Here is a 25,686-nt window from a genome sequence, read left to right as displayed (position 1 = left end):
AAGGGGCGCCTCCTTCGTCTGTTCCTGCAGCTCTCACACCTTACCTCACCTTCAGCTTTTCTTGCACACCCTCTTCTTCATACCAATCTTCCAATGAACGACAATCGTCGGAAGTTCTAGAGTCTGACCACAGATACTGGCGCGCGAAGATTGCGAGTGCTTTCTCTCGTCTTTCAATGGACTTTGCTACATCCCCATTGCTCAACGGCCACCAAGAGGGTCGACTAACGGCACAGCTATCTAATCCGAGTCAACCAAGCACCGTCGTGACCATCCCCGATTCGGACCCTAATCATAATGCCACCGGGCTCGCCATAGTGAAGTTGGAAGACATACTAATAGCTTCTCGAGAATCACTGCTGCAGAATCGAGAAATAGTTATTCCCTTCAGGACCCGACCTTCCGCAAGCCGATCCGCCAACAGCTGTGTGCCGTTTAGGACAACTCGATCAGCAGTTCGTTTCCCTGGCCGGACAGTTGAGGAAGCCACCAAGTTCAGTTCGTAATCATGCTTGGTTGGCGATAACTATGCCTGACACTGAGCCAACACAGCCCGGATTATGCGCATCATGCAACTCTCGCTAAGTGCCCTGACGGAAGGCCGGCTGATCACCAAGAGGTATGCGCTTCGCCGCTTTCTGCTCTGCCTCGTTGGAAGTGTGTAGTGCTGAGCACTAGGTTGCACAGAAACATCTACTACCAGGACACCGATCTTTTCAAAAGACAGTCCACCGTCGACAACCTCGTTGATGACCTTGCCTACACTCTTGGCCTTGGGAGAGAAGATCTCGGTATAGTGAGTGGCCCCTAACCTTGACGGATGTCATCTTGTAACCATTCCTCAGGTTGCCGCAAGTAAAGGCCTTGTATCAGGGCCTATCATTCTGCGTTCTGGAACTCTTTCGGAGGTTGACGCCTCATCGAGCGGGGATGTATGAAGCACCAAGATGCACCATAATAGCTCTTGCTGAACAAGATACAGGGGATCCTCATACCGTCGGTGAGGAGTGTATCCGAGATTGACTTCGGTCCTACGCAATGGATCTTGGTCATCGAGAAAGAGGTTGGTGGTCTTGATGTTGCCCGCGGGCCATCGCTGACTGAGTTGGGATAGGCAACCTATCGCACTCTGGCTTCGGCGAGGTACTAGGAGACCTCTGCTTTGGGCATGGGCATTCTGGTCACTGTTAGTAAATTTGCCTACGGAAACAATATCACTCCAACTTTCTGACATAACTGTAGGGCAAAGGTTACCCGGATTTGAACACTAAGCAGTTCGTGCATCTTCTTCACACGGCCAAGCCCGAGCTTCCGGTCTTCGCTCTGGTCGACTTCGACTGCTATGGTATCGCTATCATGCGCTGCTATAGTCACGGCACCCGAGGCCATGCACATGAAAAATCAACGACCGTGCCCAGCATGCAGTGGCTCGGCATCAAAAGCGACGATCTCCCTTTCCATCAGAATGCAAACCCTAGCCCCGGGTCTGCTGATGGCGGCGGCGGCCAGAGGCGGTCGGGTGAGAGCACGTTCGAGTCCTCGAGTTCTCTCACACTACGGGACAGAACTCGAGCGATCAATATGGTCAGAGAAGTGAGTGAGGATGGCACAGATATTGATCGAGATTGCCGACGAGAGCTACAGGTGATGCTGTTCCTCGGCATCAAGGCAGAGATCCAAGCTGTGGACAACACAGGAGACATGTCGCGATGGCTCGATGGGCACATGAGAAGCGCATGATCTGCCCCATTCACGACTTTGATTCCTCTTGGAGTTTCTTTGGGTTCTGTGTGTTGTTTTGAGAGTTGATCTTAGGTTTTTGGCTGGCGCAAGGCAACTAGTGACATGAGAGGAGGAACCGTGCGGAGTGCGCATCTCATATTTTAACACTGTACCTCCACACACATCACCCGAAAATTTCTACTTCACTTTCAAGACTCATTTCAGGTCCTCAGACAGCACTCACAAAATCTCACCGAAAATGGCACCCAAACTCTCAGAAGAGGAGATTGATGATCTCATTTACTTTTCAAGAGCCGGCGAGCTCGCTGATCTCGAAGAGACGCTCAAGTCCCTGTCGGAGCGTGAAGGCGCCTCCGTAGGCGAGGTCATCACCGCCGCCAAGGATGAGGGCAAGTCGACCTGCCTGCACATGGCTGCCGGCAACGGTCACCTCGGTGAGTTCTCGCTGCATTTATGCTTTCAATTTTTTCATTTCACTGACCCGTTCCACAGATATCGTAAAGGCGCTCATCACGGCATTTGATGGCCGTCCCGCAGACGAGAAGAAGGCCTACGTCGACGCCGCTAACGAGTTTGGCAACACGGGCCTGCACTGGGCGTGCCTGGGCGGCCACCTCGAGGCCGTGAAGTACCTCGTCAACCACGGCGCTTCCCCTGCGGTGGCCAACAACAAGGACCAGATTCCTCTCGACTCTGCGCTATTCAACGACAAGCGGGAGGTGGCGGACTGGTTCCTGGCGCAGTCTGAGAAGATGGAGGGCGGAAACCAGGAGGAAGGGCTGAGCGGTGCCGCGGCAGGTATTGAGATTGAGGATGATGGTGCCGTCGAGGAATACAAGGACAAGGATAAGGCTGGCGAGAGCAGCAAGACTTCATAGATGGGATCTGGCTTATGAGTTAAAGACAAAAAATCAAATGAGTGAACGACTTTTGATGACGCTCGAGGGGGCTCCTATGCTGTGGTGTGGATGCAGGCTATCTGAGGATTTTACCAGACTACTCTCTATACGCAAACGGTAAGCGAGTTGACATGGCCATGATTCATTTGTATTATTGAGTTTCAAGGGTCAGTCATCATACTCGTGGCTCTCGTCAAGCTCGACCACCAACAAAGGCACATCGAACTCGCGACGGTATGAGAGCTTTCGAAGACAAGATTTCCTTCTTTCTACACTATTCGATTTCCTCGGCATCTACTACTCCTTCATACTACCTTGAACAAAACCACATTATCTTCAACCGAATCAACCCTTCAACCCAAGAAACACAGAAGTCGATTTGATATGTAGGCTAAGACAAATCACCACACTGCGAAGCTTTCTTGATGTTTAGTTGCATGCGGGTTATATGATAGCTATCTAACCATAAGTGTATGTTGAATGAGTGAAAGAAGAAGAGTTACTAAGGATGTTCTGAAATCAAGACGAGACAAATAGTGAGAGAAGAGGAACTGCCAACGAATGATCCGCGCCCCTCATCAAGGACAAAAAGAAAGGAGGGAGAAAATCTCGAGGAAAGTCTCCCAAACTGTACCACTCCGGCGACACCATGGCGTCAAGGCCACACCTAGTCCGAATCCCCAGTCTAAACAGCCCGCTTCTCAAGCCCACACTTCTTCAAACACTCCTCAACCTTGAGCACAAGATTCTTCGGAATCGCCTGACGAACACGATCAATATCCTCCCCAGCAATGCTCGACCCAAACGAAGTCTCAATGACATCGTCGCTCAACGCAAACAGCTGCGCCGCAACCATGGCAGTGCCACCCTCGTCCGAGGTGAAAGACACGACGGCCGAGGCGGGTGTGCACTCGGGATTCACCTGGGTGTGAAAGGAGCCCTGGGGGAAGACGGTCATCTGGTTGGGACCCAGGTCGGCGCGGATGACGCGCTGTTTGCCGTCTGCGTCGAGGACGCCTGCTTCGGGGACCATCTCGGTGATGACGCGGCCTGAGGTTACGACGAGGAGTTCGGAGGCGCGGGGGTGGAGGTGGAGGAAGGACATTGCGCAGGCTGTTTTGTTGTTAGCCATATTTCACACTCGATTCGGGTTGGGAGTATTCGACTTACCGGGCAAGGAAGCGACGGCCATGCTGCCGCCAAGGCCGGTTACGGCGGGGAAGGTTTGGCGGTTGGCGAGGGCGACTTGGGATTTGTTGAAGTCGTAGATGAAGTCTTCGTCCTTGGGGAGGAGACGGTATCGGGCTGCGCCGCTGGTGGTCTGAGTTAGTAGGGATGTGCATCGGTATAGGTTGATGACTTACCTGTCTGCGATTTGAAGCTGAGCAGTTAGACTGAGACCCGTGGCGGACTCGTTGTCTCTGCGATGGGGAGCAGCCATGGCGAGGGAGGACAGGGCCATGACGGCGAAGGGGACGTTTGCGATGCGCATTTTGATGGTTGCCAGTGTCAGTGATTTGAGGTTTGTGAGTTGAGGGGTAGTTGCTATGGTTGTAGGGTATCTTGTGATGAGTCTGCTGGTCTAAATCAATTTCGTTGGGTATCACGATGGCTTTTATGTGAAACTAATTTCCACCTCGACGAAGCATCTCAAGGCATCTGCGACATCTCATTCCAAATTCTCTTGATCCATATTACCATCTGACACTCTCGCAACTCTGCGCAATCCCAACTCGAAACCCCCATGAAGGCATCTCAAAAGCTTCAACTACCCTGTCTAGCTGAACACCGCCGCGCTCACTGCCTTGAAGATTGCCCGACAGATGAAGTGACAAAAAGTTCTCAAAGAAAAGGTTGAACAGGATTGGCCCATTTCCGCGTCATTTCCACAATAGGGCGCAGTCTGGTCCAGTTGATGGAGCCCCAGATGAGGTGAGGCTGAGTCTGACGCGCTGACGTAGTCTGGTAGACTTCCTGAAGTCGCCGAATCGGGTCACAACATCACCGCCAAACACAGTAAGATATCACCTGAATGGACCGGCGAGCTCAAAACGGGCGCGGGTAAAGTGTCAGCTTCGGTGCGGTCGAACAACGGACATTCACGGCGTGACGGCCGGACATCGCACTTCGACAAGCAACGGCGCCGACCGTACCTTCCTCAACTTCACCTACGATACGTACATGACCTTCATCCGATAATTACCTTAGTTGAGCCCTCCACATGAATACACGGAATACACACCGGAACGAAGCCCTCATACCTCCTCGAGTCCATTCCTGTCACTGGCCAGCAGGCGTCCGTCTAGGTCGACGGATCAGGTCAAACTGGCTAGGTGGTAGAGAGGTTAATGGTCAACAATCAATTACGCCCACAGCCTACTCGACGACGGGCTCCGAGTTCGAATCCCAGCATGAGCGCCAAGAGATGTAGCCCCTAGTTCAGCACCGGGGGGGGTGAACTCTTTTTTGTTTAATCATCGAGTCTTTTAAGTGCTTTCAGAGCGGTAAGGTAAGGTAGATAAACAGCTACTAGTTACGTTTATTTCCCCCGAGCCCCAGGAGATGAACGTAGGCGATTTCTTTTGTTCAATTGTCGTAGGGTATATATATATGGCGTTAGTTGCTGCCCGTAATTAACGGCGTCGTTTTTGCGACATCAATCAATTAACTATAGGAATTAATTCAAACATATTACTGGCTGATTCATTAATCCTAACATGGCACTACACACGGCAAATCACAACGATGCGGGTCGTTTCTACGACAAATCTTTCGCCTCTCATCGCATTCCACTCCAAAGCTATTGGAGGGTTAATTGAGCCTCCTTGTTCCGTTCCTTTCGTTGCCTATGAAAGTGCCATCAAGAAATCTCCTCATACTTTTCACCTATGTCTTGAACTCAATCCAGACTTTGGTGTGGAAGCACGTGAAAATAACTTCCCGGCTTCGTCAGTGTGTCTTGTTTTGGAGCTGTGGGCAGTACACACTGCTCATCTGGACCAACGAGGCAAGCAATGAGGCAATACGACTGGTATTGACGGTTGGTTGGTGATGTTGTGGTGAAGGTGGCTGCGGTGGGCTGGATCAACCAGGAGGTGGATCAGGCAGCTGGTGCCTGGGGCACCAGCTACTGCCTCAGGTATCCACAGTCCCACAGGAGCTGCTTGGTATATTGATACGCTACAGCGGCGTTGCTGCTCGTGGCGAATAAACATGGTTGTTTTCAGCTATTCACTACAGCTTTGTAGCGTCTGAGATTGCAGAATATGGGTTCATTCTGGCCAAACTCTTACCTTAATCGTGAATCGTGATTCGTGAAAGGGATTTTAGCGAAGGCAACAATTGCGTAGCCAAGTTCAGGATAGAGACATACACATGTTTGCTCTATCTGTTACATGTCTGTGCGCTTTACCCTATAAGTGCTGTTGAATATCAATCAACTGGTCGGTGTAAGAGTCACGATGGGGCTGAGTAAGTGCCAACGCCGCCACCTCGTATTTCGGCCGGGAGTCTCTAATTACTCAGTCAACTAGATGTTCAAAAAGTGGACTCATGTCTGTGTATTTAAATAAGATGGCAGCTACTGTACGAAAGAAATCTTACCCCTTCCTTACGCAAGTTATTCGTCAGGGTACCAAGGTGCACAATTCTTATTCAACTATTTTCGCTTTGACCACCGTCAACTCTCTGATCCATGACGCCCAACACACCCAGTTACAAGACGGCTCAGCAACCACGCCTCTTCAACGAGAGCGAGCTTCGGCGCTTTCAAGACTGCGCCAACGAAAATGAAACCCTCGTGGACTGCTGGGCAGGCGACCAGATCGTCATCGTGGCCTGCGAACTGTCAAACAGATACCAATACTCCGACGCACGGAACTCCAAAGCGATAGAAATAAACGTCATATCGCCCGCCGACAAGCCAGTGTGGCGATCGCTGCCCCTGGACGACCAACAGCACGACGCGTTCAAGAAACATTACAGCACCAGGACGATTCGCATGCTCGAGAAGACAAAGGTGAATAAGAGTCTCCAGCCGAAGCCTTGGTCGTGGTACAATGCTACCGCTGCGCATGAGACGTTTCAGCTTTACGCAGACGAGGCGCGGGCTAAGGCGCAGGAGGCATTTGATGCGCTGGGTGGGGAGGCGTACGCGACGGTGTGTGTTGTCAGTTACGATATTCGGGAGACCATGGCCGCGCTGGAGTTGTTCGGGGTCAAGTTGCCTTCTTCCAAGGTGGTGTTTGTGAACTTGATCAAGGTGTTGGAGCATCAGACGAGAGAAGAGGGGGTTATTCCGGAGCGGCTGAGGAAGTACACCGATGACAACATCGCGATCAGGAACGGAAGGCTTGATAGGCGGCCGGGGACGCCGAGGGGCTATCTGGGGATGCCGAGTGTGAGGTTCTTGGAGGTGGTTGGTCCTGCTGCCAAGAGCCATCAGGCGGATTACAAGAAGCTTGAAAAGAGAAATGTGGCCTTGAATAGGATTGCAAGGAGGATCCGAAATGGATAGATGTGTAGAGTCTTGATTTCAAGCAGTCTCACATCGGCTTTGACACGGCTTCTGCCTGGTAAGGTCAACTTTCTTTCTAATCAATACCTTCGGTCAACAATGGCGATAAACCGGTTTAGTGACACTCAATGATAGGTATGATTTTCTGCAATCACTCTCTTCGTGTTTTCATTCTTTGCTTTCTACTCACTGTCAATATGAACCAGACGAACCAAAGCCCATAATTACAACTTTACGCAGGTCGAAGATAATCCGCAACCTGGGTTCCCTGAGCGTAGGCGTTCGCAACATTGGCACGATGAGCCTTTTCTCCTTGCAAGAAAAAGTTCCGAATTTCCTCCGGGCTCATCTCCGGACGCATACTCCTCAAATTCGCCTGAATCCGCCGCAATCCTTCTCTCGACTTGGCACGAATCGAGTCAACATCAACGCCAACCAACTTACCGTCTCGCTTCAAGATCTTTCCGTCCACCATGACCAAGTCGACATCCGCAGAAGTAGAGTGAAGCACAGCAGTCCCCAAAGGATTCGCCGATCCACTGAGCGCGCGTTTGTTCGTGATGACGACTATGTCAGCTCGCTTGCCGGGTGTCAGCGTGCCAATCTTGTCCCCAAGACCGACGGCCTCGGCACCATTTCGCGTGCCCCATACCAGAGCATCCCGAACGCCAAAGTCCATCTTCAAAGAGACTCGCTGGTTGAGGTGTTCTGCGCGATGATCCAGCCCGCGTTGCACTTGCAGCTGCAGCCGCATCTGGGACAGAAGATCTGGCGGGACAGCGCTCGACGTGTCGATGCTCAGTGCTGGGTCCAGACCGTGGGCGAGAGCCAGGCTCAGGGGAGGAAAGCCCATGCCCATTTGTATATCTGTGTCGGGCGAGAGCACAATCTTGCCACCCGTCTCGGAGATGAGGCTCATCTCATGGTCGGACAGGTTTGTGCAGTGGATGTATACGTGTCCGGGGTGCATGTACCCCATATCCGCCCTAACCTCCAAGTCGCTCGTCAGGTTGGAGGCGGGTACGGCGCTTGAGTGGGAGCAGCAGAGGAGACCCTTGTCCTGGGCGAGCTTCACTTCGTCACCCATCCAAGCGAAGGGCGTGGTACCGGACTGGCTGAGCTGCAACGCCACACGGACGAGCCCTGCCCCGGAGTCTTCCCCGGCCATCTTTCCCACGTGCTTCAGGCGTGCTTCCCAGCCTGATCTGCCCGCCGGCACGTCGCCGTACTGATCGCCGCTCATGCCATAGCAGAAGAAGGCCCGGATCCCAGAGTCCTTGAGACCCTGAAGCTCCGACTCAGCATGCTCTGCCGAGTGGAAAGACTCGCAGGTGTCCATGATTGTGGTCACGCCGCTCTCAATAGCCTCGAGGGCGCCGACAAGAGCTGAGGTATACATTTCCTCGACGCCCGTCACTGGCAGCCACCTGGTGTAGGGATTTGAGAGAAATTGCCACAGGTGCTGGTCCACGCCGATGCCGCGGGTGAGGCTCATGGAGACGTGGCGGTGGGCATTGATCATGCCGGGGATGATAATGCCCTCGGTGGCGTCGATGACTTCGGCATCTGGAGCTGATGTTTCGCTTGCCTTGCCGATTGCCTTGATGATTCCGTTTTCGACGAGGATAGCACCGTTGTCGAAGTCGCCGACGGAGTCGTCGAGGGTGAAGATGTGGCCTCCCGTGATGAGGTACTTGCCAGACATTGTTGCTGCGAGGTTCCTGAGTATTGGTGAGATTTCGGATGGGTTGAAGGCTCCAATAACGGGGGGATGTGATTTCAAGCAGTAGCTGTGTGGATTCTGCTCTGAAGATTGGAATTCTAGGAACATCTGACGGTCCCGCGTTCATTTATGCCCTTTCGCAAATTCATCTTCTCATTTTATCGAAAATCGTGCATTCTTGGCGAAGGTGGAGAGTGACTGTCAGGCAGTTGAAGTTCGCTCCTCGCGCCGTTGAATTGTGAAGGCTTGGAGTTCATCGACATCATCAACGGGCTTTTCTCGCATCCCGAGTTCCGTAACATTAACAATTGACCCATCGATGAATCACCACCAAGCGGGCCTGCGTAGCACTCATGAGCGAATCGCAGTTTACCGACTCAAGATTTCCAGGATATCCTGCACGTTCAGCTTCACCTGAGTGACCAAACATGGAAGTAATAGTATGATACTACACAAGCAGAGAAATCAATTCTTACAAAACGCTGAGCCTCCTCTAAGGAGTGGGTAAAAAAGGGAAAGCACACTCCTACAAAGTGCTAATGATTGCGGGTCAAATGGATTTTTCCAAGTATAGTAAAGAAGATGGCATTTGAAGAGAAAAGATCACGATATCTAACAGGAAGAACTCGGTTGGTGTGTACTCGGGATGTTAATGCTCCACATCGTGGAAACCGCTGCGGCGAGACTGTGGATCGGTGGTCGGCGCCGGTTACATCGGGTTCACGGACCGCTCCGTGAGCCAGAGCACTGTCGGATGTATCGCGACCAGCCTATAGAGAGACTATCGGGGCAGAGTAAGTGTACGAAATGTTCCGATCCACACTTCTAGACGGCCATCGAGATGATTCAAAGACTTCGCCGTCTCCCCCTTGCTAAGAAGCAGAGGTCTACGGGGTGGAAATGTGGTAGAACAGACGACTTAGACAGGTGCTTCTGAGTGGTTTTGCCGACCAGAATTTCAGGGACGGCTATCTGGCCTTGGGTTATGACGACCACTTTAATCCATGATGAGAAGTCTGATCTCTGGTTATGGGCCGACAACTACCCAAAAGAAATAAGCGGAGATCATTTCGAGACGCGCTGGATTTGAAGGAACGAACAAAGCATTGGCGGCAACTTGACAAAACACTATCGCTCACACCGATTGAATGTTGCTATTTTCACGAGTTAGCTAGAAATCTAGTTGAATATCGTAGTGGGCAGACTTGAGGCGCGAAAGAGACCTGACAGGTTATAGGAGATCCCTCAACCCCTGTCTGCGAGTGTCCAACGCACGCATCCACTTTGACCGCTCTCATAAAATGACCCAAGTCGCTCTTTTCTCTACTGCCCAGCTCTCGACTCTCTCTCGCTCGCGTCTTCGCGAGTAGCGGACAGCTTGCTCTCCGAGTATCGCGAACGCCCCCAAGTATAAACAAGCTGGCGCGCCGTAGAGGCTATTCCCTGCGGCATGATCAGCAATGCTCCCCACCCTAAGCGGCCGCCCTGATCTTGGACCGCGAAGACGGTCCAACTTGTTGCTTGGTTCCATGAATCAGGCCAGAAATGTGACCAAGTAGCTGTTGCCGACGGTTGCAACACCCTTTAACACCGACGGAAGGCAGCAGGTGTCGGTCATGGTCTTATCCCATCGGGTGCTAACTCACCTCATTTTGCCAAGAGGTGGGGTAGAGCCAATGGGAACTTCCCAGCCTATTAGACTTATCCAATGAAACAGGATTTCCAGTACTTCTATTCTCTATATATTTTGTGTATGCCAGAGGTACCAGCAGTCTCCCTTCATACATAAAGGTCATTACAGTCTAAACAGCCCTGCCGAGTTTTAATTACTTGCTGCGTGAGGTTATTCCTAGATGTTCAGAGGCGAAGAGACTGTCAAGAAATAAGTGGTAGGTTGCAGCTGGAAGTAGTGAAATAAGCGTAGTTACTACCTGCTGCGTTGGTGTCAACAGAGCCAGCTTTCCAGCAGCTGGCCTAGCCGGCCGGGCCTGGGGGACTAATGCGTATGGGCCCTTTCCATGGACGTGCCACAGCCACCGTATACAGTAGCCAGACTGGGCAAGGATCCAGATCTTATCTCATCGGGTGCGGATGGACCCCATTTTCGCCAAGGGCGGGGTAACCCAATGAGATTCATTGCCTGGAAATATCTAGAAATATTTGCCCAATCAGATGCTTATATATGGGCGTTTTTGGAGTAAAAGTGGGTAATTCTGGTCTTGGCGAAAATGGGGTCCATCCGCACCCGATGGGATAGCCAGTTGGGATAGGTTTCGTTGGAATCGTTGTCGTCTCAAGAGATCGACCTGTAAATCGGACCATAGCCTCGTCAACTGTAAGGTCTGAACCAGGTATATAAAGGGAATCCCCAGTCTCTTGGATGTGGGCTGACCACTGGTTAACTTTACGGTATACATCTGGCATTTGATCCTGGGCCCGGCCCTGGCCCCGGCCCCGGCCCCGGCTAGGCTGGCTGGGCCGGCTGGGCTGGAATTCCGCAGTGTTGAATATCCGTAGTCGCTGGAGTAGCAGTTGGAAACGGTCCCGGGACATAAACCGTGTAAATAGGTGGATAGGATCCTCCGTTTGCTGCTGGGTTGACCAATAGGTTGATAATCTAGACTCCCTATGAATCCCTATATATAATAGGATCCCTAGGAAGAGGTATATCTCGTCTGCTGAAGTCTGCCGCCATGAATTCGCTCTAGACGTTCTAGCCCTAGGGCCCTCCTTAGACAACGGCGCTGTATTCGTCCACTGGGCCCACTGCTCCACGAGGCTCTGCGGAACGTATTGGAGGAACAGTTCAAGCGGGCTGGCCGGCAGCCCCCGTATCTCTTGGGCCCGGGCCGGCACGTCAAGGGCCGGAAGGAGCCCGGAGGACCATGCTGAGTAGCCGGAGATTCGTGGGGCCGGACTGTAGCTGCGTCACAGCGCTCGGGCGTACAGTCTGTATTACAGGCAGCAGTAAGGTCTTCTGGGTGGACCTCAACTACTATACAGCTGCGTATAGAAGTAATAGAAGCATTAGATGCAATAGAGGTATCAGAATCACCAGAAGACATAAAATATCAATCAAAATAGTAATAATAGTGATGATAATGGGCAAAAGAGCATAGGAATGAGTGACGTATCGTCAAGTACCCCTTTAAATGCGGGGTAATAAAGTGTAAATAGTGGGTACTTGGAGGTCTTGGCAAAATGAGGTGAGTTAGCACCCGATGGGATAGGCCCTCCTACACGAGTATTTATAAACCAGCCCGAATCTTGAGGGTCGAATTATTTCCCCAAGTGAACACACACCAAGGCTCAAACCGTCCGTTTTTCGGAAACGTGCCGCTACGACTGTGAACGGTCTTCAAACAGCTGGTCCAGGACCACGAAGGGTGACACTATCTCAGTGGCAGCCTCGATGGAAAGCGACAGTTCTTCCAGCGATACAAGCCTCGCTCCAACTCCTGTTTTTATTGTGAGGGCTCATGTCCTACTTCTTTGGAACTTCCCATGCCCAGTCCGGCAGATACCATGTCCTTATTACTCAAGATGTTTCTCGTTTATTATGATGGAGGCTCCGTGGGAGCTGCTGTCAGACAAGCCGTGACTGGTCTCAGATCGAAGAGTTTGCTCTCATCGACCTCGAAGACACCGTCAAATTCAGCACCGCTGAATCCGTCAGGAGTGCAGTGTGCCAAGCAGAGTATTGGATAGCCATGATCATCTACTGCAATTTATTCAATAGCTTGACGAGCGCTCTGAATGATACAGCCGAGAACTCTACGACAGGAAGCGCTATCTTATATAAGGTATCTACAACCAGGCTCGGTACCCAACAGTCGCCGACTATGACCTCCTGAACAGCATACGGCAAAGCTACTCCGCCTCTAGAAAGGCCATCTTATGATCATCGCTGGGTCTGCAAATTGTGACGATGGACTTTGGGGGCGTCAACACACAAACGATAGTAGCCCTAACAGCCCAACCCGGCTGGTTCCCAATCTAATTCGATCCACGACGCAAAGATGTATTTTCGGTTCGATGATGTTACCGCGATGCAGAGATGATGAGTGGGCCACTAGCCCAGCTCCTTGAGCGCAAACGAGAGTACCGGCTCTTCAGACAGGAAAAGTAGAAAGCGTCAACGCTGTATTAGCCATTTATCTGGAAGGAAACCCAGCGTAGCCGAACTCCTGTTGATCAGCGATAGAAAAAAAGGCAGAAACGCTTGATCATCCCGCAGCAGTCTTATTCTGTGGAGGCAATACTACTGTATTGGATCTGATGATGATGATGGGAAAAGCTGAGCGCTGGCTGGGCTGGATATCTGGGCAAGGTGTAGGTGGGGCAGCTCCGAGATGTGAAGGAGCTGCCTCACGTGACCCACCTGCACCTGCCACATATTCCTTGTAGAATCCATCTCAGTCATGCTGCCTTGACAGGCACGACAGGTCAAGTTGAAAGTCGAGTTTAGCAGAGATTTTTGATTAGGTAAGTGGGATGCATGCGTTTTCCCATTGGTTCTTTGGACTACCCGGTGGACTCTTACCGATACCTTTTCATTATCTTATCGATGCAGTATCGATAAGGTATCGATATGAGCCGAGTAGCATCGCGCAGTCGTGGGGGTCCACTCGTCTCGAATGCGCCTTCCCCATTCCCGCTTGGGACGTGTGGGGAAGGGGGGCATTTTTGGGGAAGGAGCACCTCAGCACGCCCACCCCCCCCGCGTTGTGCTAGACACCTGAGGCGCAACTCTGCCAATCTCCAATTTCATCTCATCTTGCGCTCACCTCCCGTCTCCATCTCACCGGCTGCCGCGAATATCTTCAGCCCGTTCTGCGCACCTCTCTTGGCGTGCCGCAACGTACCCGTACTTCTTGCCCGTAAGAGCGCCACTGCCTACAAAGGTACATAAGGGCTCGGTGAACCACCTATTCCAGCTGCGCTTAGACATCAAGCGTACCTTTCGACGATGCTCTCATGAGCGCTGTCGATGGCGAGCCATCCATCCCCCGGCCAGCCTGGCAGTGCTGCAGCCAACTACAAGCGTGCGAGTCGCAGAGGTGCGCCTCGGCGGTTCGTTTGCGAACACCCGGGCTGCGACAAGTTATATTCTAGGGCAGAGCATCTCCAGAGGCACCAGTTGAACCGTGAGTCAACTCCCCTGTCCAGCCGGAGTCCTCGAAATATCACAAAGTACAACCTGACGCGTCTTCATAGACAATCCCAAAGAAATCTTCATCTGCGATATACCAGGTTGTGATCAGAAGTTCGTTCGCGCTGACCTGCTGTCGCGTCACAAGAAACGTCACTCATCGTCGTACATCCCCCGAAATCGCGCGCCCAGCTTCGCCTCTGCGGCATCTGGCAACCAATCCGGCCCGGCTGTGTCATCCCCAACTTCAGGCGCACAACCACGGCAAGCGTTTCCACAACCTTCAACGAGCGGCCCTCACGATGCCGCCATCCTGCTGACTCCCGAATCTGCTACGCCCACCCCGACGACAGGCGCATCAAATCCGTCTCTTGCTCAACATGTCACAAGGATCAGCCAACCTGCCACATGGCCGTCCATCGATGACATGGCTGCTGAGATGATGCGATCGAAGCCCGCTTACTACGGACGTGATCAGCTATCCCTACCTGAGGCACCGCCCCTCATGCCAGCGTTCGACCCGAGAGGATTCCAGCCCGACGAGGCACTTTCACGGGAGAACTTTGCCGTCTGGCTGTTCGACTCTCAAGCAAACTTCAGTGATTTCAATGGAGTCGCCAACCTTCCCTTTCTCGAAGGTGGTCTTGAATCAACTTTCAACAACAACATTCACTATGACTACGAGTCACTGACGAGTCGTTCACAGCTGGATCCGACGCCACCTCGGCAAGTTGAAGTTAGCGACGAACTCATCAGCGAGCCCCGGCGGCAAGAGGTCCTCAGGTGGTTGAAGGTCTTCCGACACAAGCAGCCCAAATACGAGCCGCGTATAGTAAGCCTTGTACAGGAGAGCAATGGAGACTTGCCTGCTTTGAGCCTCGAAATGATGAGACATTGTTTGCAAGAATACTGGAAGAGGATCTCGCCACGCTTGCCGATAGTTCATCAGCCAACGTTTTCTTCGAATCGCTGCTCCATCTTCCTGCTACTTGTGATGATTGCTTTGGGAGCCGCATCCTTAAGCAGCAGAGACTCGACCGGCAACTTGGAACCGTACGGAGGGCTGGCAGACGTGATTATCTCCAGCAGTCGGTGGGAAATCCTTACTCATGAGGAAGCTTCAGCGCCGGTGGGTCTGTCCATAGCTCAAGCAATGCTGTTGCTCGAGTTCTACGAGAAGATCTTCTCTTCCAGGCGCATGCACGAGAGATCGCATATATACCACTCCGCGCTTCTAAACCTCCTGAGGAGAGGGAGCCCTCTGATTGGACGCGCAGGAAGCGAATCGCCCCCAGAAGAAGAAGCACCGACACCGAGCGACGGACCCTCTTCAGACTCAAGAACGTGGTGGGTTCGATGGGCCGAGAGCGAATCCATGCATCGCGTTGTTTTCGCGGCCTTCATGATGGACACTGTCCACGCAGCCATGTTTGGCCACAACGCGGACATGGCACCGCACGAGATCCGGCTTCCCTTGCCATGCGACGATGGCTTGTGGACGGCCGCGACCCCAAATGTCTTCCGACAACTCGACGGGAACTACAGAATGTACGGCATCAAGCAGGTATCATTCCTCGATGGACTGAAAAGCGCTTTACATGGGCAGGAAGTCAAGACACACACCTTTGGACGCATGATTATCATGTCGGGACTGCTCAGTGTCGGATGGCATCTGTCTCGTCGAGAGTCTCACCTCAAGTGGCTTGACCTGCGTACACCCAGCACGGAAACGCACGACAGCTGGAAGAAGATACTTTTCCGCGCCTTCGACGAGTGGAAGGAATCCTTTGACAATGCTGTGGGTGCAAATGACCTATCTGAAGGGCTCGGACAGCCATCAAGTTCCAATGGGCCCATTCACTCTGCCGCTGTTCTCTATCACCTAGCCCACATCAGTCTGCACGTCGATATCGTCGATTGCCAGGTATACGCCGGCGCCAAGCGATTGGTTGGCCGCAAAGTCTCAACTCGCGATCATGTCAACGCTGTTGCAAGAATGAGGACCTGGTCGAATGCACCATCCACCCGGCACGCCGTTTTACATGCCTTTAAACTGCTCTGCAAGGTTCTTGTGGACCATAAAAACCCCAAACGGCGGACGAGCAGCTTTGGCGCTCTGCCTGAACCGGTCTCTGTCTACTATTCCTGCCGCAGCGAGTCGGATCCTCATCGGCCGTGGATCATGTATTATGCAGCCTTGACAATATGGTCTTTTGTACAGGCACTGGGTATTCCCAACAGGAATACGCCCCCGGGAAGGTACAGCGAAATTGCTCGCTACCTGGCCTATTTCTCGAGTCTGGAAGAATTGAACGAAGAAGCTTCGCGGGACCTCAATGAGAGGTTGCCGGAACTGCTGGACCTGCTTGAGACCAGCCTAAAGCAGTCTCACTCGGAGCTCCTGAGGGAAGCCAGTGAAAGGCTCAAACTTTGCCGCGAGATGTTAGTATGAATGTGGTCTTGCACTTCCGATCAACTCCTCCGTGACGAAGATGGTCTGGAAGAGGTTTCTCTGTGTAAAGGCAGGAGATGAGGGTTGTGTAGAGCGGGCTTGCGGATGGACCTCCCCCCTGCGCGACTCCCAGCTTCCACACGCAATTGCGCATCAAAAGCGACGAGGACGACAGTAGATGTAAGTTGCCCATGATATTTCCAATATCTTCGGTCATGGGGAACTTACTTACTTTCTAATTAGACCCATTGCTCGATTGCTCACGAGCCCCAGACTCTTCGGCCAGCCCTCAATTTGCAGAAGATGATGCCCTGTAACACCAACATCTAAACCCATATCCGAGAGACATGAGCGAGGTGTAATGGTCTCCGATGGAAACGTGTCAAAGGGACATCACGTTTTTGCAAAGCATGTCATGATCCAAGACGGATGGCATTCTGCAGAATCTGAATCTCGTATCTGGGTATTATCCTCGAAGGCTTTTGAAGAAGTAGTAATACTGGGACTGATATACGAAGAGAACTTCAACTATTCGTCAACGAATGTCTGTTACAGGATGGTTTACAACTTTCGTCTGCCTTGCTTTACTTTCATCGTATCTCTCCATCGAACAACTATGGATCTTCCTTGGGGCCTGGATGTAGCATTGCAGCCTACACCACAAGTGTTTTTTTTTTACATGCCCTTGCGGTTTCGCTGACCAAGTCAGGAGCCTAGTCTTGTCTCTATGCCGCCGCACCAGCAGCAGCGCCAGCCTGCGGGAGGAAGAAGGCGAACTCTCCGTTCATGTTAGCAACCTTCAAGGTCAACTCATTCTCTTCGGCTTCGAATTCGAGTTCACCGAGAGCCGGGTCGATGATGAAGGCGTTGAGCTCCGGGAAGAGGCGGCCCACTTGTCCCTTGCTGATGTCGAGGGTATCTGCATCTCATGTTAGCCCACCATTACTGCTGCTGCCAAGAAGACTCAAAGGGCTAACTTACTTCCTGGGTTGAGAATGTAGTCAATCTTCGAGAGAGTCACGCCCTGTGCGCCTTCTGCGAGGCTGACTTTGTACGAAACCGCCTCGATGGCGGTGAACCCCGCGGGAGGCGGCGCAGGAGACCTGTTTTCTGTCACGGTGAGGGTTCGGCCGACTGCGTTTTGGAACTCGACCTCGAAACGTCCATTCTTCTGCAAGGAATCATTAGGCACATGTCTTTACAGTCGACTTCAGTGAGAGTGAGAGTCTGAAACTTACTGCTGGAGGAAAGAGAACATCTTGCTTGACATTCGCGCCGCCTAACCGCACAGGCACGATGAATTGTCCCTCAATCTCCTTCTCGTTGGGATCTTTCGCCTCCTTGCCGCCGCCGGCAGCGCCGCCTTCCGCACCTCCGGCTGCTCCTTCCGCCGCGCCTGCTTCACCTGCAGCAGCTTCTTTCTCAGTGGATTTTGATAGGGTTATCGCTGCTCCTTGAGTGAGGCTTCGTGCTGCGAGACTAGAATCCGCCGAGGCTTTTGCGATACCGTTGCTTCGGGAGGCTATTTCGGTGGTTGAGATTGGCAGTGATGCGGCTAGGAGGAGCTGGCATGAAATGGTGGCGAGTTTTGAGAGCCTCATTTCGAAAAAAAAAAGAGTATATTATTATGGAAAGAAAGTCAAAGTTGTGAAAGAGACCAACACGGTTGACTCGTAATAGCGGGCTTGCCGCGAGAAAGAAAAGTTGATGAAATGAAGTAAACTGGAATGGGAACTGAAAAGAGCGCAACCATCACAAACAAAAGCCGGTGGGCGTCAACTAGGTATTCAAAGAGGTTATATGTCCAGATGAACCCATTTGTCCCTGATAAGATTCTCTCGTGTAAGACAAACATGCACGGGGCTTGGTTGTGAGGGCCGGCCGACTGCCAAGAGGAACGGCATCATGAAACCCACACAAGACCGCAAGGATACGCAAGTAGAGGAATCCTCCCCCACCATCCGCGCCGCCAAGGTGCATCTCGAGAGCCTCATGATGGACTAATGCGGTAAGTCGGGGGTTGTCGCACTGCGTGCTGCGCAACGGCGGGCGGCTGGTCATGCCAGTTTGTCGTCGAGCTCCGGCATTGGCGCTGCTTGGCGGTGTGGCAACTCGTCTCTACTTGTCGTTTTCGGATGGTATCTCATGCAGGGGAGAAAAGCATCGACCACTGAACCAACGACATGATGACTCTGCGAAATTGTGAGTTGTGGTTGGATTCTGGGTTTTCAAGAACAGTGCTATCACAAGTGAGTATCGCTTTCTGTAGATCGTGGTTGACCGGTATTGCTAGAGGAAGACTAAGGTTGCGATCCTCTGAAGTTCATCTTATTCTAGCAGACAGCGCTAGAACTCGCGCTTGTGAGTTGGCACTTCCCACCATAAACCCTTGCTTTCTTACCGCCCCTTCTGAACCGTCCCCCAATGATCCTGAATTTCGGCTGACTTTGAAGGGGTAGAATCCGAACCCCTTCACCAAGTCTCAGATGACAGCTGTCGTAGGCTAAACTTAGACTCTCAAACGTGAGCAATCCCTCTGGTCGAATCAGCACGCTGAAAAACCAATGACTCCCCTGCCATGGCCCCCAATAACCAGGGGGTGTCCAACGCCAGAACAGGTTAACAGGCTTAACAGCAACTCTACCCAGGCCGGCGGATAGCGCTCATGCGACCAGTTGCTCCGTTCACCGTAGCGCTTGCGATACTGCGCGAGTTCCCCGTCGGCTCAACTTGCACCAGACTGAAACGCGGGCGTGGATGGCGCCATGGAGCTGGTTCAGGTTGCGGCCCCCCCTGGTTGTGATCATCTCTGGGATCGAGAATTCCTTCTCTTTTGTGCGCTTGGTAATCTTGGTAAAGGCTTTTGCGCTCGAGGCGAGAAGATGAACGGTTGCGCTTGCCTCTAGGGTCAATCTCAACCTCTCACTACAAAAGGAATCTGAGAAAGAATTGGAGGAACCCTCTTGGATTCTAGCAAATTGGAGGTTGAGTCAGGAACGTTTCTGTCTCGAACGGCATTTAGTTCACCTTGGCAATCAGCCCATTTTGACTCGCTTTTGGATTCTGGCAACATCCCGGCGGGGGTAGAGCTACGGTCACTTGTGCGGCTCAGGTTTGGACCGGATTGGCTTTTGTCCAAGCTCGACGCCGGTTGCCGTGTGCAGTTAAGCAATGGCTTCAACGATTGACCTTGGAAATCAACTTGAGGCTGTATTTTAGTCTGATGATTGCAGAACAGACTAGCCATGATCTCTACCTGATAAGAACGTTTCACTTAGTACATACGAACATGACAAGGCTCAAGTCAAGAGTTTCGCTGCTTGATGAGCTTTAGAGATCTTGCGATTCGCGGATAAAGTAGGCAATAGGCCTCGGTTGTCACAGCTGCCTGTCAAAATGCGGTGTCAATCCTGACGAAGTGAAAGCCAAAGTCGCCAGCTAATGCTAAGAACACGAATCTTTCCCAATCTAAGACTTGGAGTTGGCCAAGCCGCTCAAAGACTCCCCGGACAGCTATGCCGGCGACCACGGTGACCTTCCCCCACTTTCAGAGGGAAAGCGCGGCAAACATCGGCTGAAAAGCGGGGCTTCGCCGAAGGTGGCTACCGGCAAACCCGGTACGTGTCTCCTGCCTATCTCGGTCGTGCGACTCACTTCACGTAAGCGTCATCTTGAACCCCTCAAACTTCCCATGACTCACGTGTCAACACGATCTTCCACGACGACCTTCAAGTATCTCTCCCAACATCCAGCATCGCTCAACCACCTTATTGCGGATCACCGGCGTCATGGTGACTAAACGGGTGGCCCGCTATGGCGATTGGGAGAGCCCAATCACTGTCGATACCGTGACCTCCAAAAGCTGGACTATAACATCACCTCGAGTCCATGTAAGTGAACCCAGAGACTTGGAGGCCAATTGGATACTATTTTCTAATTGATGCAAAGCGTCAATCGGGACGGGCGTTCTTCATCGAGTCGAAGGATGATGGGCGCAAAGTCTTCGTTGAGATCACCAAGAATGGTGGCCTCAAAGATCTCCTACCAGCACCTTACAGCGCAGGCAACACAGTCTATGAATACGGTGGCTCTACTTACGATGTCGCCGCGGATGGCCGCATCGTCTTCTCCAATCGCGACAATACCGTCAAGTCCCTCGATGTAGACACTGGCAAAGTTTCGGACCTAACCGGCGACTCGAAGCTGCGATACTCCAACTTCAGCGCCAACCCCACGAGCCCCTGGGTTCTGGCTAACCAAGAAGATCACACCATCAACACTCCCCACGAGATCCGGAACTATGTTGTCGCTATCAATGCAGATACCGGCGAGGTCAAGCGCGTCGTTGAGGGCGCCGACTTCTACTACACCCCTCAGTTCAGCGCTGACGGGAAGCGGCTGACTTGGATGGAGTGGGACCAACCCAATCTCCCATTTGCATCGGCCAAGATCTTCGTTGCCGATTGGACGTCGGAGGCAACTGTCAAGAATGCAGTCTTGGTTGCTGGCAATAATCGAGAAGGAGCAGCAGAGCCTCGATGGGGCCCGGACGGAAGCTTGTTTCTGGGCATTGAGGTTGATGGCTTCCGGAGACTGTTCCGTCTAGCTCCTGGTGCTGAAAAGCCTACTCAGATCAAGTTAGGCGGACTGGATAACGCCGAGATTGGAGAAATTCGATGGTTCCAGGGCAGGTTAGTAGATGCGAAGGCTTGCAAGTAGCGCGAGGGCAATCACTAACATTGCATCAGTCAAACGTACGCCCCATTATCAGAACGTTACGTAGCTGCGGCGGCTATAACATTCGGCGAGGCTCAACTGATTCTTATCGATCTTGAGAAGAATGATTGGAAACCCATCGGCTCATCTAGCATTTGCGGCATTGTCAACGACGCCATGGCTCGCCTGGACGACGGGTCTTTACTTCTTGTTGCGGACGAGTCCGGTTCTCCATCTGCTTTATACAAGGTCTATGTCATCAGCGGGAACACGACGACTATTCGAGGAACTACAGATGAAAAGCTGGACACAGCGCTCTTTTCAAAGCCGGAGCTTGTGAAATTCGAGTCAAAGGAAAGTCCATCTCGCACAATCTACAGCACCTTGTGGATGCCAAAGAACCCCAAATTCCTCGGCCCGGATAGCGACAGACCTCCTCTGGTCATATCCTCACATGGTGGACCAACAGGCTACACCGGCTCTGGTCTCAAGCTGCGAACCCAGTACTTTACTGCACGTGGCTACGCCTATCTAGCGCTGAACTACACGGGCTCCACGGGACATGGCAGAGAGTATCGCGAGGCACTTTTTGGAAACTGGGGCATTGTTGACGCCGATGACGCTGCTGAAGTCGCCAAGCACTTAGGGGAAGCAGGCAGAGTCGGCAAGGTGGGTATCGTCGGTGCAAGCGCCGGAGGCTACAACGTCCTCCAAGCTCTCGTCCGCCATCCTACAACCTTTGATGCCGGATTCTGCGTCTGTGGTGTGAGTGACGTCAAGAAGCTGGAAGAGTCCACACATAAGCTGGAGTCCGAGTACATGGGGGCGCTTGTTCTGGACCCGGGCATGACGGACGAGCAAAAGGAGGAGAGATGCCGTGAGCGAAGCCCCCTATACCATGCCGACAAGATTGGGGCCCCGCTGTTCCTTCTTCACGGAGTTGCAGATACCGTGGTCCCCATTGAGCAGGCCCGGCTTATTTACAAAGCTGTCAAGGATAAGGGAGGGCATGTGAGAATCAGGGAGGTTGAGGGCGAGGGTCACATGTTTGGTATGCCTGGAAGCCCTCGTCTTTGGCTGGAGGAGGAGGAAGCTTGGTGGAGATCGTACTTGATCTAATATTGGAAGAAGCCACTCTTCCCAAGCTTCGGTGTCACATTTCTTCTACTCGAGGTGCGGATTAAAATTGCAAAAGTCTATGGATTGTTTCACTTGCTAATAGTCAAAACGCTTTTCTCATACGTGAGATCAGCAGAAAACCCTAAAACTAATAGCAGTAGTCGTCATCGACATCGTCGTCGAGTAGTGATTCTCTGCAAGCCCACTCATGATCCCGCTTCTTCTCCTTGCGACGATTCTCAGCATCAGTTCTTGTAGCCTTTTTCTTATCCTTGAGAACCTTCTTACTCGCCCGCCGGTTGCTGATTGCACGAGGCAGATGACAAGTCGCTGAACCAATGATTGGCTCAGTGTAAGACGGCTCAGTGCGAGACGGCTCAGAGTCAGAATACACGGTGTAAGTATACCCGGTTTCCCACAGTTCGGCGGACTGCTCCTCATCCAACCCTTCCTCTTCTACTATCCTCTTAAAGAAGGGGCACCATGTCTTCAAATTGCTGTGACTGGGGTACATACCTTTCAATTTTCTGAATTCCTCGTCCTTGAGGTGCTTATCCCAGGCGATTTGCCGAGTTTCCTTGAGTGATGCGGGAAGGCCGTAGAACTTGACAGAAGAGAACCTGCCCTCGCCCAAGTCGAGGCGGACAAATCTTTTTTCCTTGCTATCGATAATGCGACGGAGATGCCAGCGGTAGCTATGAGGCTCGTCAAAATTGCGCAAACATGTCTGTGCGATGGCCTCGCGAGTGCGACAAAGGAGATTTTTTCTTTCTCTTGCGGCTTTCTTCCAAAAGTCAAGGCAGGGTTCCTCGTCGGAACTTCTTAATTCCTGAACAGTTTTCAATTTCGAAGAAGTCTCGGCGTAAATGATCTCACCCTTATGCGTGCGCCACAGGGGTTGGTGCATGCCGGCGTGTCCGTCCACTTGCGAAATGGAATGAGGTCGACGAGGTTTGTCCTCAGCGCTGGCTTCTCTATCGCAAGTTGATGAAACCCAGAGGGTGATGTTTCCAACGCAACGGTAGGGACCTCGATTGCCTTCAGGTTTCGGCACCTTGACATCGTCTGCCAGAATGAGTCCCATGGCACCGGACCACATCCCTGTTCCACATTGCTGGCAAATCGGACATTTGAAGGTGTGCCGCGCTGGTCAGTACTCAGCACACTGATGGAGGAGACGAGGTCTCGATATTTTGGCCGGAGAAGATGGTTCAAGGCCGTGATAACCTCGTAGCCGCTCAGGAAACTGAAGGTGTTTTTTGACCAGAAGATCGGCGCTGCTTCGGCGTGCACCTGCTTGCTGGCCAGCAATAGTCCAAGACCCTTACGCTGATCGCAGCGGCACAAAGGTTCCCGAGGCCAGTAAAAGCCATCTAAGTCCCAGAACAGACGATGAGGCTCCTCGGAAATTACGATGTCTTTGAGGAGGAAAGCGGGAGGCTCGAGGTATTTAAAGGATTTGGAATACCCGCTACAGTCAGGTGTGTGTTCGATGTCCCTTCTCTTCGGTTCGACGAGTGCGAACTCATAGATGAGGTCGCGAATATCAATTGGGAGCTGGCAAAGGGAGAAGAGTCCCTTCTGAGATCGGATGTATTTCCCAGGCACAGGGCGAACCTTGAGGGTCAGAGTAGACATGGCGGATGTGACCTTTCCTGTGTCCATCAGCTTTGTGGGAGAGCTCGTCATGATGTTGTGTCTGCAGAGGTTTGATCGGAGGACAGTGGGTGATTTTGTAAGACTATAGTTCTGTACTTGAGAGATTGTTGAATGTGTTGTGTAGATGTAAAGTGCTTGAGAGCGATCTGTTTCGCTAAGTTCGCAACCAAGGTAGCTGGCACTTTCCTCTTATTTCTAGAGCCCAGCGAAACAACGCTCTGTATTCGGGACTATCAGACAAAGGACATTGATTAAGAATAATCTTCATGGTTTTTCTCTTTGCTACCAGCATCCAAAGCAGTCTTTGCCGTGTCCATAGTTTTGTTGGGTAACCAATGCCTTGTATGCGTATTTCTTTGATCTAGGTCAAAGTGTTGCTGGAAGTTTACCCGACTCGCCCTTCAGATGAGCACGAGTTTCTTTTGAAGAACACAAAAGTATGTTCTCGCAGGACATACATGAAAGGAATCTACTTAGTTTGAATCAAGACTGCCAAGTAAAACCCTGCGGAGCGGTGTTGCTCGTGACAAGCTGCTCAAGCAGCCGCTGTGGAATGCCAAGGATGTTGAGAAGTCTTCTAAAGAAGCCTATGCTTGTGGACATGGAAATATCTGCCTTATTCTGGCTTCGTATTAGAGGCTCCTCCAGCGCTTACTAAGGAAGTTTGAACACCAGGGGCGGGATGCAGGCGAGATTAATATGTCGCAAAGCAAACATTCGTGTTTTCAGGTCTCAGGCAGGGCAGTTGGCAACAACATACCGACCGTTGCAAATCGGACCAGCCATTCGGACAAGTACTCTGGAATTAAGATGATAGATGTAGCTCACTCTTCTAGAGAGTTCGTCCTGTCACTAAAGGAAATCTCCCGCCTCATCCAAACCCCTCATTCATGCTACCAACGGTCGCCACCAGACAGCCAGAATCGCGATCGTGTGGGATCGACTAAGATCACTAGCCCCAACAGCCGAATCCGCCACCCTAAGAACAATGGATCCAAGGAGGCAAACACGGCTTCTCGCTCCAAGCGAAAAATAACTCTCAAACGTTCTCCTCTCTTCTCGACCTCACCGAGCCGAAGCAGAATTTCTGTCCGCTGATATCGAAGAGTCTTACTCCGCAGCTGACAAGTCCTCGTCCACAGTTTTCGATCCACAATGTCGACACGATAACGCTCGAGACCTCGCTTGTGGGTATCGAGCATTCGAGCCGCGATGACATCCCAGCAAGAGTTGCTGTAAGCTAAGCCACAACAGTAGGAGGGGCGTAGGATCAATCAGATGAAAAGAACAAAGCACCAGAAGCACCTCCTCACTCCCAGTCTCTCACGCCGACGGGTTGCCCGTTGGCGTCACTTCGAGACAAGGCAGCACAACCGTGCTCCCCGATCTCCTCACAAAATGATGTTTCACGGTCCAGGCTAAGGGAGGGAGAGTTTATCTGTCTCGAGGCTCTGATTCGTCGGGTTCATGCATCCTCTAGCTCGTGTCGAAGCGATCAACCGCGTCCAGAAAGCAGGGAATCCAACCAAGGGTATGTCATATGGAGCATCATCTCAGCTGTCTACTGTGAGCGGTGACTAGGGGGAGGGGGAAGGGAAAGAAATGTCGAGAAAGAAAAGCTGCATATTCGGCTCTGTTTCTCGCTCTATCCCTCCCTCATCGTGCGTCGGCGGTGCATGCGGTGCTCAGAAGTGTGGCGGGTGTTTC

The 25,686-nt window shown here is 52.1% G+C and overlaps 11 protein-coding genes across 11 annotated transcripts; 5 read left to right on the top strand and 6 right to left on the bottom strand.

Moving 5' to 3' along the window:
• Positions 1 to 176: 176 nt before the first annotated feature.
• Positions 177 to 1,740, top strand: BDP81DRAFT_460317 (Spo11/DNA topoisomerase VI subunit A; the record flags this gene model as incomplete). The annotated part of the gene is made up of 7 exons (XM_060593643.1): positions 177 to 498; positions 553 to 619; positions 688 to 796; positions 846 to 932; positions 983 to 1,048; positions 1,151 to 1,186; positions 1,243 to 1,740. 7 exons carry the CDS (start codon positions 177 to 179, stop codon positions 1,738 to 1,740), a joined length of 1,185 nt encoding a protein of 394 aa, XP_060446263.1.
• On the top strand, positions 1,575 to 2,703 carry BDP81DRAFT_425642 (ankyrin repeat-containing domain protein). The gene is made up of 2 exons (XM_060590240.1): positions 1,575 to 2,177; positions 2,236 to 2,703. Exons 1-2 carry the CDS (start codon positions 1,982 to 1,984, stop codon positions 2,619 to 2,621), a joined length of 582 nt encoding a protein of 193 aa, XP_060446262.1. The 5' UTR covers positions 1,575 to 1,981; the 3' UTR covers positions 2,622 to 2,703.
• A 290-nt stretch (positions 2,704 to 2,993) lies between these two features.
• Positions 2,994 to 4,211, bottom strand: BDP81DRAFT_425637 (RmlC-like cupin domain-containing protein). Its single transcript, XM_060590239.1, has 3 exons — positions 4,007 to 4,211; positions 3,813 to 3,955; positions 2,994 to 3,755 (listed from the first exon to the last, which is right to left on the bottom strand). The coding sequence occupies exons 1-3, from the start codon at positions 4,132 to 4,134 to the stop codon at positions 3,328 to 3,330; spliced, it is 699 nt and encodes a 232-aa protein (XP_060446261.1). The 5' UTR covers positions 4,135 to 4,211; the 3' UTR covers positions 2,994 to 3,327.
• Positions 4,212 to 6,216: 2,005 nt separating this feature from the next.
• Positions 6,217 to 7,344, top strand: BDP81DRAFT_425636 (uncharacterized protein). The gene has a single exon (XM_060590238.1). It carries the CDS (start codon positions 6,337 to 6,339, stop codon positions 7,156 to 7,158), a length of 822 nt encoding a protein of 273 aa, XP_060446260.1. The 5' UTR covers positions 6,217 to 6,336; the 3' UTR covers positions 7,159 to 7,344.
• Positions 7,345 to 7,390: 46 nt separating this feature from the next.
• Positions 7,391 to 8,863, bottom strand: BDP81DRAFT_316882 (uncharacterized protein; the record flags this gene model as incomplete). The annotated part of the gene is made up of 1 exon (XM_060584204.1): positions 7,391 to 8,863. One exon carries the CDS (start codon positions 8,861 to 8,863, stop codon positions 7,391 to 7,393), a length of 1,473 nt encoding a protein of 490 aa, XP_060446259.1.
• Positions 8,864 to 10,867: 2,004 nt separating this feature from the next.
• On the bottom strand, positions 10,868 to 11,241 carry BDP81DRAFT_425632 (uncharacterized protein; the record flags this gene model as incomplete). Its single annotated transcript, XM_060590237.1, has 2 exons — positions 10,868 to 10,958; positions 11,139 to 11,241. Coding segments are annotated over 2 exons (154 nt in total), but the record flags the coding sequence as incomplete, so codon positions are not given.
• A 2,630-nt stretch (positions 11,242 to 13,871) lies between these two features.
• On the top strand, positions 13,872 to 16,485 carry BDP81DRAFT_317387 (fungal-specific transcription factor domain-containing protein; the record flags this gene model as incomplete). The annotated part of the gene is made up of 2 exons (XM_060584255.1): positions 13,872 to 14,028; positions 14,099 to 16,485. The coding sequence occupies 2 exons, from the start codon at positions 13,872 to 13,874 to the stop codon at positions 16,483 to 16,485; spliced, it is 2,544 nt and encodes an 847-aa protein (XP_060446257.1).
• A 725-nt stretch (positions 16,486 to 17,210) lies between these two features.
• Positions 17,211 to 17,617, bottom strand: BDP81DRAFT_318040 (uncharacterized protein; the record flags this gene model as incomplete). The annotated part of the gene is made up of 2 exons (XM_060584318.1): positions 17,211 to 17,404; positions 17,467 to 17,617. Coding segments are annotated over 2 exons (345 nt in total), but the record flags the coding sequence as incomplete, so codon positions are not given.
• BDP81DRAFT_212041 (uncharacterized protein) lies at positions 17,400 to 18,175 on the bottom strand. Its single transcript, XM_060582675.1, has 2 exons — positions 17,467 to 18,175; positions 17,400 to 17,410 (listed from the first exon to the last, which is right to left on the bottom strand). Exon 1 carries the CDS (start codon positions 18,084 to 18,086, stop codon positions 17,670 to 17,672), a length of 417 nt encoding a protein of 138 aa, XP_060446255.1. The 5' UTR covers positions 18,087 to 18,175; the 3' UTR covers positions 17,400 to 17,410; positions 17,467 to 17,669.
• Positions 18,176 to 20,207: 2,032 nt separating this feature from the next.
• On the top strand, positions 20,208 to 22,618 carry BDP81DRAFT_470931 (prolyl oligopeptidase). Its single transcript, XM_060594571.1, has 3 exons — positions 20,208 to 20,375; positions 20,434 to 21,176; positions 21,234 to 22,618. The coding sequence occupies exons 1-3, from the start codon at positions 20,274 to 20,276 to the stop codon at positions 22,318 to 22,320; spliced, it is 1,932 nt and encodes a 643-aa protein (XP_060446254.1). The 5' UTR covers positions 20,208 to 20,273; the 3' UTR covers positions 22,321 to 22,618.
• Positions 22,469 to 24,009, bottom strand: BDP81DRAFT_405694 (uncharacterized protein; the record flags this gene model as incomplete). The annotated part of the gene is made up of 2 exons (XM_060588948.1): positions 22,469 to 23,421; positions 23,478 to 24,009. The coding sequence occupies 2 exons, from the start codon at positions 24,007 to 24,009 to the stop codon at positions 22,469 to 22,471; spliced, it is 1,485 nt and encodes a 494-aa protein (XP_060446253.1).
• Between the last annotated feature and the right edge of the window lie 1,677 nt (positions 24,010 to 25,686).

This window comes from Colletotrichum phormii (assembly GCF_030913505.1).
Source record: "Colletotrichum phormii strain CBS 102054 chromosome Unknown BDP81scaffold_8, whole genome shotgun sequence".
Classification (NCBI taxonomy): Eukaryota; Fungi; Ascomycota; class Sordariomycetes; order Glomerellales; family Glomerellaceae; genus Colletotrichum; species Colletotrichum phormii.
This window is presented reverse-complemented; position numbering and strand designations above follow the sequence as displayed.